The sequence below is a fragment of the Centroberyx affinis genome, unplaced genomic scaffold, assembly GCF_046629955.1.
Source record: "Centroberyx affinis isolate AG114_WGS23_722 - 3 ecotype Tasmania unplaced genomic scaffold, CSIRO-AGI_Caff_v1 ptg007463l_1, whole genome shotgun sequence".
NCBI classification, from domain to species: Eukaryota; Metazoa; Chordata; class Actinopteri; order Beryciformes; family Berycidae; genus Centroberyx; species Centroberyx affinis.
The window spans coordinates 17,501-30,000 of NW_027283769.1; the positions used below are offsets into that span (position 1 = coordinate 17,501).

The following is a 12,500-nucleotide window of genomic DNA, read 5'->3' on the forward strand; positions in this document are numbered from 1 at the left end:
AGCGACTTCCTGTGCATGACTGTACTGTAGGTTCTGAAACACAGTGAGCTTCAATAAACTAACAGAGCAAGACACTGAACACCTACCAGCTGCTCCTGACCTCTGACCTCTGTGAAGGGGGGTGGGGGGGGCAAGAAGAGAGAGAATCATACCGTCTGCTGATGTGAGCGATCCGGCTGGTTTTCACTGTTTTCATTGTTTCTGTCCCTGCAGCTGCACTCGGATGTGGACAAAGGCGACGGGCGGGTGAAGTACGTTCTGAACGGCGAAGGAGCGACGTCCATCTTCACCATCGACGAGAACACGGGAGACATCCACGCCACCAAGAGGCTGGACCGGGAAGAGCAGGCCTACTACACCCTCCGGGCTCAGGCTCGGGACCGAACCACCGACCTGCCGGTGGAGCCGGAGTCGGAGTTCGTCATCAAGGTCCAGGACATCAACGACAACGAACCCAAGTTCCTGGACGGGCCTTACTCCGCCAGGGTGGCTGAGATGTCTCCCATGGGTGAGCTGAGTCTCAGGTCGGGGGCGGGTGCTGGTCGGTGGGTTAAGCCTGGTCCCAGACTTAAAGTCTTTTTAATCTGGACCAACTAACTGGCAGCGTGGCAGAAAGGGGCGGGGCAACTCTCAGAGTAAATTCACTGAAGTCCAGGGCCGTCATTTATCAAGAGAGCAAAGACAAGAAACTTTTCTGCAACAGAAATAGAGGTGCTGGTTGCTGAGGTTGAATCCAACCAAAGCTGTTTAGTTCACTTAGAGACGGTAACAGGTGCAGTGAATTCTGTAGGAGGGCAGGGGCAGTAATTACTAATTACTAATTATTAATTAAAAAGAAAATACAGAACATATGTGGATGTTGAAATTGTTTAATGCATGTGTACTGTGACTGTTCGCTCCACCTCTGGATGCTGAGCTTATATTCCTAAGTACAAAGTTGATTAATTCCACACTTTGCGTAGAATCGTACGCACAAATCTGTACTCATCTGAGCCTTCTGCTAAAAATATAGATGCGTTCAGCATGGATTCACCTGTTTGTAAATTTCAGATTTTTATAAATCATACTGTCTATTGTTTGATATGTTGTCTAATATTGTCTTTGATTGATTACTAACCCTAACCCAAGTCTATTCAAGGGTTTGTGGAAAGGTTCCCCAGCTGAGTCTCATCAGTCCTGATTTTGTGAGTCGTGGACTCAGACTCAAGTCCTGAAGGAACTGGACTCGCGGTCTTTCTCAGTATGCGTTCTTGTGTGTTCTTCTGTCCTCCATGATGCGTTTGATGTAATATCTGACGGCCGAAGAGGAGGAGGATGGACAGGATGGAGGACAGATAAAGATCAGATAAAGAAGTTTACTGCCAAGCGAGGATGCATCAGGTAGTGACTCGATCCCACACACTCATCCGCCGATGAGAAACAATGGGAAGATTCATCGTGAGAACGACTGTCCCGTCCAAACAGCGGTCTAGTTTAGTCCAGAATCAGTTGAAACGATGGAAAACGAACAGCCCACCTCAAACTGTAAAGATGCTTCTCTGTTCTCCTCACCATCTTGAGAAGTTTGTTCTCTCCAAGACAACCAAGTATCATGTGTCAGTATATTTGATATACATTTACATCTGATCTGGGTATGAAGCTCAAAGGTTCTGTGTAGCTATTCCAGACTCAAGTCTACTGGAAACTGGTCTTACAGCAGATTGTCTCACTGTCCACCAGCCTGCAGGACTTCATCAGTCTGCTCTGACAGGCAGTCAGGTGTGAACCGTTAAATTTCTCTCTTGCAGTAATTGCAGGCTTTCCAAACATTAGGGCCACCAGTGCTGAGTGGAATAGATCTTTCTGTCCCTATTCCAAGTTAGATTAATTAAAGTTTACACTGACTAGGACCTGGTTGTGTTTTACCAAGACAGCGCTGTTCTGTGGATGCCAGTACCTGTTTAACTCTCTGCTGTAATACAACAGTACAGTGTTCCTCCAACATTATGATTTAGCCACCCATTCCATTCCTGTGTGTGACACAGATTGGGACGGTCCCCAAATCTCTTTATGGAGTTTTACAACCGCATACCATTTAACGACATTTCCCTTTGTGCCAGAGGCTCATAAATACATCTTAGATGAGGAGCTTGGTCGTTCCTATTAGGACCTCAGCCATTAAAATAAAATATGGTTCTCAGGATGGGAGCAATGATGACAGCTCTGTTTCCATTTGGAAAGAAATATGTCCAAAAGCATATTTCCCCTCCTAACCTCTAATTAGATTGGCCAGCCCAGTACAGATCCATTAGAGAGAAAGCAGAAAGGAGTGGAGCTGCTGCTCTTCATGTTGGTGTCAAAGGAAATTAGAGTTCAGTCACAACAGAAGTATGGCCGCCAGGAAAGGTCTGAACAAAGAAGAACTGAAGCTAAAGAGGAAGGCAGCAGGAGATCTGCTCTAAGCTGTGTAGTCTATTAATACAGTCTGTTTAGAGTCAGGGTCAGGGGTCAGGGGTCAGGGGGTCAGGGGTCAGGGTCAGGGTCAGTGGTCAGGGATCAGGGTCAGGGGTCAAGGTCAGGGTCAGAGGGCACAGAGATGAAACAAGGTCTAGAAAGAGGTTTGGTTGTAAAGGATTGGTTGGTTCACTCTGTGATCTATGGTGAACTGTCATGTCTGCAGGTCCAAACTGACCAACAACAAACCAGAAACCAGAAACCTCTGGTCTGTTGTTGGTACTGGTCTGACCAATACATGCAGAGAATGCATGTATTCAGTCTTTCAGGAAGACTTCAGACAACTTCAGTGGGTTTGGGAGTCTTGAAAGTCCAATGGAGTCCAGAAAGTGAGTCTTGAAAGCCAGAAATCTCAGCAGCTGGCCAAATAATCGTTGAGTCATGGTATTGATCGACAACCATATCAATCACCGCAGATATATTATGGTCATTTTGCACTATGGAGCAGTAAAAACCCGAATTACTGTCCCAATTAGTCGTTGGTTGACAACAGTTTTACTACCTGGATCGTCTATATTTTAGAGGTATTGAATGATGATTTTCTGTAGTTTGTATTGATAAGGTGTTTTCCCTGCAGGCACCTCTGTGGTGACGGTGGTGGCTACAGATGCAGACGACCCCACCTATGGGAACAGTGCCAGGGTGGTCTACAGCATCCTGCAGGGACAGCCTTACTTCTCTGTGGAGCCCAAGACCGGTGAGATGGTCTGAGCCGGAACAGTTCAGTCTGCATGAAGACACACAGTGAGGCAGACAGCAAAGAGCAAGAACGCACTGCTTTTTAATACATAATGCTCACTTTGCTTCAAACGGACCCACTTCTCTTCTTTCCTGTGGATAGACAGTCAGGTCCCAATCACAACATATCAATTATGCAAAATGCTTCATCAATAGATATCAATAATATACAATCATCATTTCATGTATTCAGAAGTACATACAGCACTTGTTTGAAAACATGGGTTACACAACCTTACATATCATGCTGCTGTCATGCAAACAGTGAAAGTACAGAAATAATCAGTTTGGGGTGTCCTGGTGGCTCAGGGTCTGAGATCTTGGGTTCCGGTCCAGGACCTTTGTTGCATGTTACTCCCCCCTCTCTCTCATCTTTCCTGTCTCTCTATACTGTGACTAGCCAATAAAAGCAGAAATGCAAAAAAAAGAATCTTAAAAAAATTGCAAATGTTGCCCATTTGTGGCCCATGGAAAGAGCCCAAAAAATGGACGACTCTTTTTTGGACTCCTTCCTTGGGCCGTAAAAACTGGGGGTGAGATTATAGACAGGTTCCCCTCTTCATTTAGTCTGCATGGGTCATCACACAGCGTACCATCGGCTGTTAGGTGAGGAGCCGTGGTTTGCTTGCTTGTAATGCTTGGCGATGGAATATTGCACATTTCCCAGTGTAATTGCAGTTTTGTTTTCACTCAAAATTTTTTGTTTGGTCTGACTTATATTTTAGTCCACATGGGCAGCCAGTCAGTGGATTACAAAGCTGTTTAGTTTTATCTTTTAACCTGTATGGGTGTGAGATGAAATTGCACTTGTAGGTGTTAAGTTGCCACAGGGGGTTGTGGGTAGCCAGGCTGCAGGCGGGTGCCAACATGGCCTTTATCTTCCTTTAACGTCTCAATGCAATTTGAAATTCACCTCGTCCTAAAGACAGCGGTCACTCAACACATGCCAATGTGTTTTTAGTAGAATACCCTTGAACTAGAACACAACTGGTTTTACAATAGAGACAGAACTCAGTAGAACCAGAACACAGTAAAACCCGAACACATCAGTTCACCATGATGTGAAATCAGTGTTGTGATGTTTAAGTGAATCGACGCATCAGTCCGTCACTCAGCAATAAAGACTCACTCATGCCTTTCTATTTCCTATATTCCTATTCTAATGTTGCATCTGCTTTAGTTAAAATAACAGTTTGTAGTGATGAGTAGCTCTGGTGGATCTGATGTGTCATACAGCAGCAGGGTGTAAGTCCATCATTACACTGAGATGAACAGATCAGGCTGTAGGAAAGTTTAAATGTTAAATTGTCTGATAGTCAGTCTGTCTGTACCACAGAAACCAAAACCTTCCGTTCTGAGTTTGAACGCTGCAGAACTTTGTAGTGGAAGCTGTTCATCTCTGCTGCTTACATAAAGTTGTTTATTGTGTTTCTGTGCTCTCCTCCTTCACTGCGTCTTATATTTTCAGCACCCATTAACCTGTAAATTATTCTAATATATGTTTATGGTTTGTGCTGCCAGCCAGTGAGGGAGGTGAATTAGCTCCTCCCCTCTGCAGGGCTGCCAGTGTACAGATTAAAGCGCTCACCTCTGCCATCAAGGACAATGTTTACGACCCTAACACTGACTCCTATTTCATCACCAAGCGGAGGAGGTGTGTGTGTGTGTGTGTGTGTGTGTGTGTGTGTGTGTGTGTGTGCGTGTGCTGACCGGGGGAGCAGGGGTCAGCCTTTAATCATGGTGCTGAGTGATGGCTGAGCGCTCTCTGAGGATTATTCCATTATAAACAGCCTCTACACAGATGATTATAGCAGCAGAGAGTAGCGGCCTCCCTCCACTCCCATCAGTCTGCTCAGTCACAACACACAGATCCATTTTATCAGTCATTTCACTTAAAATAAGTCCTTGGTAACAACTGCACTGTATATTCCTGGGGTCACGCTGTCATGCCACTGTTATCCTATGGTCCTGAACGGTACAGCGACCTGCATCACCCTCCACCTTCTGCTGCAGCTTCTTGATAGAGAATCGGACTGAAAACATCACTGAGCAGGATGACCACACACACACACACACACACACACACACACACACACACACACACACACACACACACACACACACACTCTGTCTTGTTTTTTGTCTGTATTTGTGCCCTGTATTGCTCTGTTTATTGACTTTAAACTGACTGATCTGCAGGCGTCGTTCGGACGGCTCTGCCTGACATGGACCGCGAGGCGCGGGACCAGTATCTGCTGGTCATCCAGGCGAAAGACATGGTGGGTCAGATGGGGGGTCTGTCTGGAACCACCTCCGTCACCGTGATGCTGACCGACGTCAACGACAACCCGCCTCACTTCTCCCGCAGTAAGACTGAGCTTTGCTTTATTAGACATTTGCACTTAAAATTATAAAACACACAAAGATGAGAAAAATTACAAAATGTACAGGTGATAAAAAAAATCAAGAATCTATCTATCTATCTATCTATCTATCTATCTATCTATCTATCTATCTATCTATCTATCTATCTATCTATCTATCTATCTATCTATCTATCTAACTGTCTGTCTATAGAGAACTACCAGTTCACTGTTCCAGAGTCAGTACCAGTGGCAGCTGTGGTCGCCAAGATCAAGGCTCTAGATTTAGACATGGGCTCAAACGCTGAGATGGACTACAGGATCCTGGATGGAGATGGACTGGGAACGTTCCGGATCGCCACCGACCGAGACACCCAGGAAGGACTGGTCACCCTGCAGAAGGTACTGGTCACTATGCAGAAGGTACTGGTCACCCTGCAGAAGGTACTGGCCATCCTGCAGAAGGTACTGGTCTCTGTGTAGAAGGTACTGGTCTCTGAGTAGAAAGTACTGGTCACTGTGTAGAAAGTACTGGTCTCCGTGTAGAAAGTACTGGTCTCTGAGTAGAAAGGTACTGGTCTCTGTGTAGAAGGTACTGGTCTCTGTGTAGAAGGTACTGGTCTCTGAGTAGAAAGTACTGGTCACTTTGTAGAATGTACTGGTCTCTGTGTAGAAGGTACTGGTCTCTGTGTAGAAGGTACTGGTCTCTGAGTAGAAAGTACTGGTCACTTTGTAGAATGTACTGGTCTCTGTGTAGAAAGTACCGGTCTCTGTGTAGAAGGTACTGGCCATCCTGCAGAAGGTACTAGTCTCTGTGTAGAAGGTACTGGTCTCCGTGTAGAAAGTACTGGTCTCTGAGTAGAAAGGTACTGGTCTCTGTGTAGAATGTACTGGTCTCTGTGTAGAAGGTACTGGTCTCTGTGTAGAAGGTACTGGTCTCTGAGTAGAAAGTACTGGTCACTTTGTAGAATGTACTGGTCTCTGTGTAGAAAGTACCGGTCTCTGTGTAGAAGGTACTGGCCATCCTGCAGAAGGTACTAGTCTCTGTGTAGAAGGTACTGGTCTCTGAGTAGAAAGTACTGGTCACTGTGTAGAAAGTACTGGTCTCTGTGTAGAAGGTACTGGTCTCTGAGTAGAAAGATACTGGTCTCTGTGTAGAAGGTACTGGTCTCTGAGTAGAAAGATACTCTCTGTGTAGAAGGTACTGGTCTCTGTGTAGAAGGTACTGGTCTCTGAGTAGAAAGATACTGGTCTCTGTGTAGAAGGTACTGGTCTCTGTGTAGAAGCTACTGGTCTCTGTGTAGACGGTACTGGTCTCTGAGTAGAAAGATACTGGTCTCTGAGTAGAAAGATACTGGTCTCTGTGTAGAAGGTACTGGTCTCTGTGTAGAACAGAGCCGGCCCAAGCCTTTATGGGGCCCTAAGCAGAATTTGATTTGGGGCCCCCCACCGCCTCGGCACCGCCAATACTATTGACTTTTGTCAATGCTTGATCATTCGCACACCTGCTGTAAATCAACACACCCATTATCAATTTTATTAGTTGTAGCTGTGTTCTTACATCATACCAACGTCAGCCTGGCATGTTTTTACCCTTCTATGGTTTTTAATCTTAAAAGGTACCAAACTCACAAGAGTGGTCTGGTGTTAATTTGCACTTTAATATTCAAAGTGATACAGTACTAAGTGGCATACTGAACGTGGTGAACTGAAAAGTAACAAAATAAACCAGCAGACAATGCATTTAGGGGCGGCTGTGGCTCAGGAGGCAGAGCGGGTCGTCCACTGATCAGAAGGTCGGTGGTTCGATCCCCGGCTCCTCCGGTCCACATGTCGAAGTGTCCTTGGGCAAGATACTGAACCCCAAATTGCTCCCGATGGTTGCGCCCCTCACCCTGTGTGGTAGCTTGCTGCCATCTGTGTGTGAACGGGTGAATGTAGGCATATTGTAAAGCGCTTTGGATAAAAGCGCTATATAAATGCAGTCCATTTACCATTTACTGTAAACAAGTTAACCACTTTAATTGCTTTTGGTTTAAAAAATTTGCAATGTGCAAAAGTGCAGAACAACAATCAACTACAATTAAAATCAATTATACTGTGGTCTAGGTGAATACTCGATTCTGATTGGCTGCAGGGTGTCCATTATTTCCTGATAATGGACACCAACTAAGTAGTTCCAGTGAAACTGTCTGTTCACCGTTCTAAATTAATGTGCTGGCTATGTAGCATCAGCCTGTATCTAAAATGAGTAACCATAGCAACAGAGACACACTCAAAGCCTCCGTTTACAATTTGTATATTCATGAAAATCTTGATATTGATTTGGGGACAAGGACATGGCTGATAGCTAGCTAGTCTTGTTGTTAAACATACTGTCAAATTATATTTACTGTTTGTTATTGACTTTGAATGTTGCTAGCATAACGTTAGCTTTCTGGCTCCTAGCTGAGCCAAATGGTTCTATGAGCTGTGCGGACTAGAAATATCTCGCGCTTAGTTCGCTTATGTGTCGGGCCGGCCTTGGTGTAGATGGTTCTGGTCACTGTGCAGAAGGTTCTGGTCACTGTAGATGGTTCTCTTTGGGCCTCAAGAAGAACGTTCACCATGTTAAGGTTCATTCAGGGCGGAACATTGTCATGTTGATGAGAGTCCTGATCCATTTCTCTGCATTTCTCTTTCACTTACCCAACCCAGATTTCCCCAGCTGCTCCAGGGATTTGAACTGCCGACCCTCTGATCACAAGCCCGCCTCTCTAACCTCTAGGCTGCAGCTGCTCCCAACTTGCTGCCTTTTGGTATTTGGAAATTGCAGTAGTTTATATTGTGATTTCAGTAGTTTTTGTGCAGCTCTAGATTATATTTGTTTTCTCTCTCTATGTTCCTAACAATCCCGAAGGAGTCCTCTCCTACTGAACAGCTGTTGGCAGCCATCAACACAATAATATCAGCTTTTTTGAACATAATTTAATTTTAGATTTATTTGATTGTTGTATGCAAAGAAAAAATAACCCGTTATTCCCAAGACCCAAGGAAAAAAACCTCTGATCTATATATCACAGTTAATGGAGTGACAAATCAAAGTTCATTGTACAGTTAGCTGGGAATCTGGATTGATGGCCACAGTTAGTTTTATAAAAATGCAAATTAAAGTCTGTTTATTTTCCAGGAAGAAACTATTTTTGACATGTGACAGTAGAGAAGAAACGGGCCAGCAGCAGATAGTGGGGACTCCTACATTCAAACCTCCAGATAATGTGGATCACGTTGCCTTTCACTGTTACTGATGATAGATGTTGTGTGGTGGAGGCTAGCAGCAATGTCTATCATTCATCTCTGCAGCGATAGACTTACTGCAGAAAGGATCCTGCCGCCTCATATCTCTTCTGGAACAGAACACCAACTCTGTCAGGAAGATGTGGAGCAAAATACAGGAAAATAACAACAGCAACATAACATTGCTGAAGGATTACCACAGAGGAGCTCCTGTTTGTGGGGTTTTGAATATTTACTTCTCTTGTTGCTTTTCTGATTTTTGTTGGTTTTGTTTTGTTATTCCCAGCTCTTTATTGAGCTGTTTCAGTAGAGTGTAGAGAGGCGCTGTGCAGGCTGTTCAGCTCATAAATCTTTCTCCACAGCAATACACATCAGAGCGACTGTAATGTTACTCTCCAATAATAAATAAACTGACTCACTGAGGTTAGGCAGGACTTAGCCACCTCTGAATCCTCTCAGGTCTTAGTCTCAATGATGCTGCACAGAACATGAAAAATAATATTCAGCCTCCATAATCCTCTCATACTCATGTCAGTGTATTTCTGTGCGAAGGTCATGTATGTCAACAGTTTGCCTTCACATCGGTCAACAGAAAGTCAACAGTCACGGTAGCAGACAATGTGCTGTCAACCAAAAATAATTTCCTTTCTTTCTTCTTCCCTTCCCTTCCACCCTCCCTCCTGCTTTCCTTCTTTCCTTGACTCCTTCCATCCTTAATTCCTTCATTCCTTTCTTCCTTCTCTCCTCCCTCCCTTGTTTACTTCTTTCCCTCCTTGCTCTGTCTCCTCCTTGCTCGCTTGCTTCCTTCTTTCCTTCCCTCCAGGGTTTGGATTTTGAGACTAAGTCCAGCTATACGTTGCGAGTGGAGGCGACCAATCGTTACATCGACACTCGTTTCCTGTCTGTGGGTCCGTTCAGCGACACGGCGACGGTTCGTTTGTCGGTGGAGAACGTTGACGAACCTCCGGTCTTCTCATCTTCTGTCAGTAAGATGGTGATTTCTGAGGAGGCGCGGGTAGGAACCACCATCGGGTCGGTTTCAGCTCATGACCCCGACGCCACCAACAGCCCCATCAGGTAGAACAGCACATCACAGAAATACACATCTAACTGTCTTTTCCATGGTTGTTTATGTGCTGAGTGAGTTGACCCTTGGCCTCTTGAAATCTGTTAAAGACACATCATAGAATTTCAAAAACACACGGTGTCAATGAGAATATAAACATTCATCATTCCTGAGTTTTCTCCAACAACAGTGACATCATAAGTCATATCCTGCTGATCAGTGTTACTATATTATAAAGTTAGTGTTGTTAAAATGTTGGTATGTAACAAAGGTACAACATTGTTCCATTTTTACAATGTTGCTATAAAGTTACAATTTTGTTACATTGTTATGATGTTGTTAAATTGTTATTGCAATGTTATGATGTTGTTATTGTTGTTACAAAGCTGTTAAATTGTTACAAAGTTGTTATAATTTTGTTATAATGTTATGATGTCATGCAAATTTAGTGTTGTACAATGTTGTTATAACGTGATGACAGTAGTTACAATGTGGTGACAGTAGTTGTAACGTGGTGACAGTAGTTATAACGTGATGACAGTAGTTATAACGTGGTGACAGTAGTTGTAACGTGGTGACAGTAGTTGTAACGTGATGACAGTAGTTGTAACGTGATGACAGTAGTTACAATGTGGTGACAGTAGTTGTAACGTGGTGACAGTAGTTACAATGTGGTGACAGTAGTTATAACGTGATGACAGTAGTTGTAACGTGGTGACAGTAGTTGTAACGTGGTGACAGTAGTTGTAACGTGATGACAGTAGTTACAATGTGGTGACAGTAGTTACAACGTGATGACAGTAGTTGTAACGTGGTGACAGTAGTTGTAACGTGATGACAGTAGTTGTAACGTGATGACAGTAGTTACAATGTGGTGACAGTAGTTATAACGTGATGACAGTAGTTGTAACGTGGTGACAGTAGTTGTAACGTGATGACAGTAGTTGTAACGTGATGACAGTAGTTACAATGTGGTGACAGTAGTTATAACGTGATGACAGTAGTTGTAACGTGGTGACAGTAGTTGTAACGTGGTGACAGTAGTTACAACGTGGTGACAGTAGTTATAACGTGATGACAGTAGTTGTAACGTGGTGACAGTAGTTGTAACGTGGTGACAGTAGTTACAATGTGGTGACAGTAGTTATAACGTGATGACAGTAGTTGTAACGTGGTGACAGTAGTTGTAACGTGGTGACAGTAGTTACAACGTGGTGACAGTAGTTATAATGTGGTGACAGTAGTTGTAACGTGATGACAGTAGTTGTAACGTGATGACAGTAGTTACAATGTGGTGACAGTAGTTACAACGTGATGACAGTAGTTGTAACGTGGTGACAGTAGTTGTAACGTGATGACAGTAGTTGTAACGTGATGACAGTAGTTACAATGTGGTGACAGTAGTTATAACGTGATGACAGTAGTTGTAACGTGGTGACAGTAGTTGTAACGTGATGACAGTAGTTGTAACGTGATGACAGTAGTTACAATGTGGTGACAGTAGTTATAACGTGATGACAGTAGTTGTAACGTGGTGACAGTAGTTGTAACGTGGTGACAGTAGTTACAACGTGGTGACAGTAGTTATAACGTGATGACAGTAGTTGTAACGTGGTGACAGTAGTTACAACGTGGTGACAGTAGTTATAACGTGATGACAGTAGTTGTAACGTGGTGACAGTAGTTACAACGTGGTGACAGTAGTTATAACGTGATGACAGTAGTTGTAACGTGGTGACAGTAGTTGTAACGTGGTGACAGTAGTTGTAACGTGGTGACAGTAGTTATAACGTGATGACAGTAGTTATAACGTGATGACAGTAGTTACAATGTGGTGACAGTAGTTACAATGTGGTGACAGTAGTTGTAACGTGGTGACAGTAGTTATAACGTGATGACAGTAGTTGTAACGTGGTGACAGTAGTTACAATGTGGTGACAGTAGTTACAATGTGGTGACAGTAGTTGTAACGTGGTGACAGTAGTTGTAACGTGGTGACAGTAGTTATAACGTGATGACAGTAGTTGTAACGTGGTGACAGTAGTTGTAACGTGATGACAGTAGTTGTAACGTGATGACAGTAGTTATAACGTGATGACAGTAGTTACAATGTGGTGACAGTAGTTACAATGTGGTGACAGTAGTTGTAACGTGGTGACAGTAGTTGTAACGTGGTGACAGTAGTTACAATGTGGTGACAGTAGTTGTAACGTGGTGACAGTAGTTGTAACGTGGTGACAGTAGTTACAATGTGGTGACAGTAGTTGTTAGTGTCAGAGTGTCACAGTATTAGAGTATTTCTGTCTTCACCAGATACTCCATAGACAGAAACACAGACCTGGAGCGCTTCTTTAACATCGACAGCATCACTGGTGTCATCAGCACCGCCAAACCTCTGGACCGGGAGCTCCACCCCCTCCACAACCTCACCGTCTTCGCCATCAAGAGCCGTAAGTTCTCCATGAAACAAGTCTGAACCTCAGCTGTCACCTGCAGCCAGGAGCTTCAGATAACTTGGTGTTTGTTTAAGCTGCTTGGTGTACCAGATGGGTGGGGTTACTGCA

General features: G+C 44.0%; 1 protein-coding gene across 1 annotated transcript in view; it reads left to right on the plus strand.

Annotated features, from left to right (window-relative positions):
- Nucleotides 1-12,500, plus strand: part of cdh7a (cadherin 7a) — a 49,768-nt gene that overhangs the window by 14,490 nt on the left and 22,778 nt on the right. The window contains exons 2-7 of the mRNA XM_071513744.1: nucleotides 214-508; nucleotides 3,071-3,190; nucleotides 5,431-5,598; nucleotides 5,809-5,996; nucleotides 9,694-9,947; nucleotides 12,250-12,386. Coding sequence (XP_071369845.1) covers nucleotides 214-508; nucleotides 3,071-3,190; nucleotides 5,431-5,598; nucleotides 5,809-5,996; nucleotides 9,694-9,947; nucleotides 12,250-12,386 — 1,162 coding nt within the window. The remainder of the gene's footprint in view (nucleotides 1-213; nucleotides 509-3,070; nucleotides 3,191-5,430; nucleotides 5,599-5,808; nucleotides 5,997-9,693; nucleotides 9,948-12,249; nucleotides 12,387-12,500) is intronic.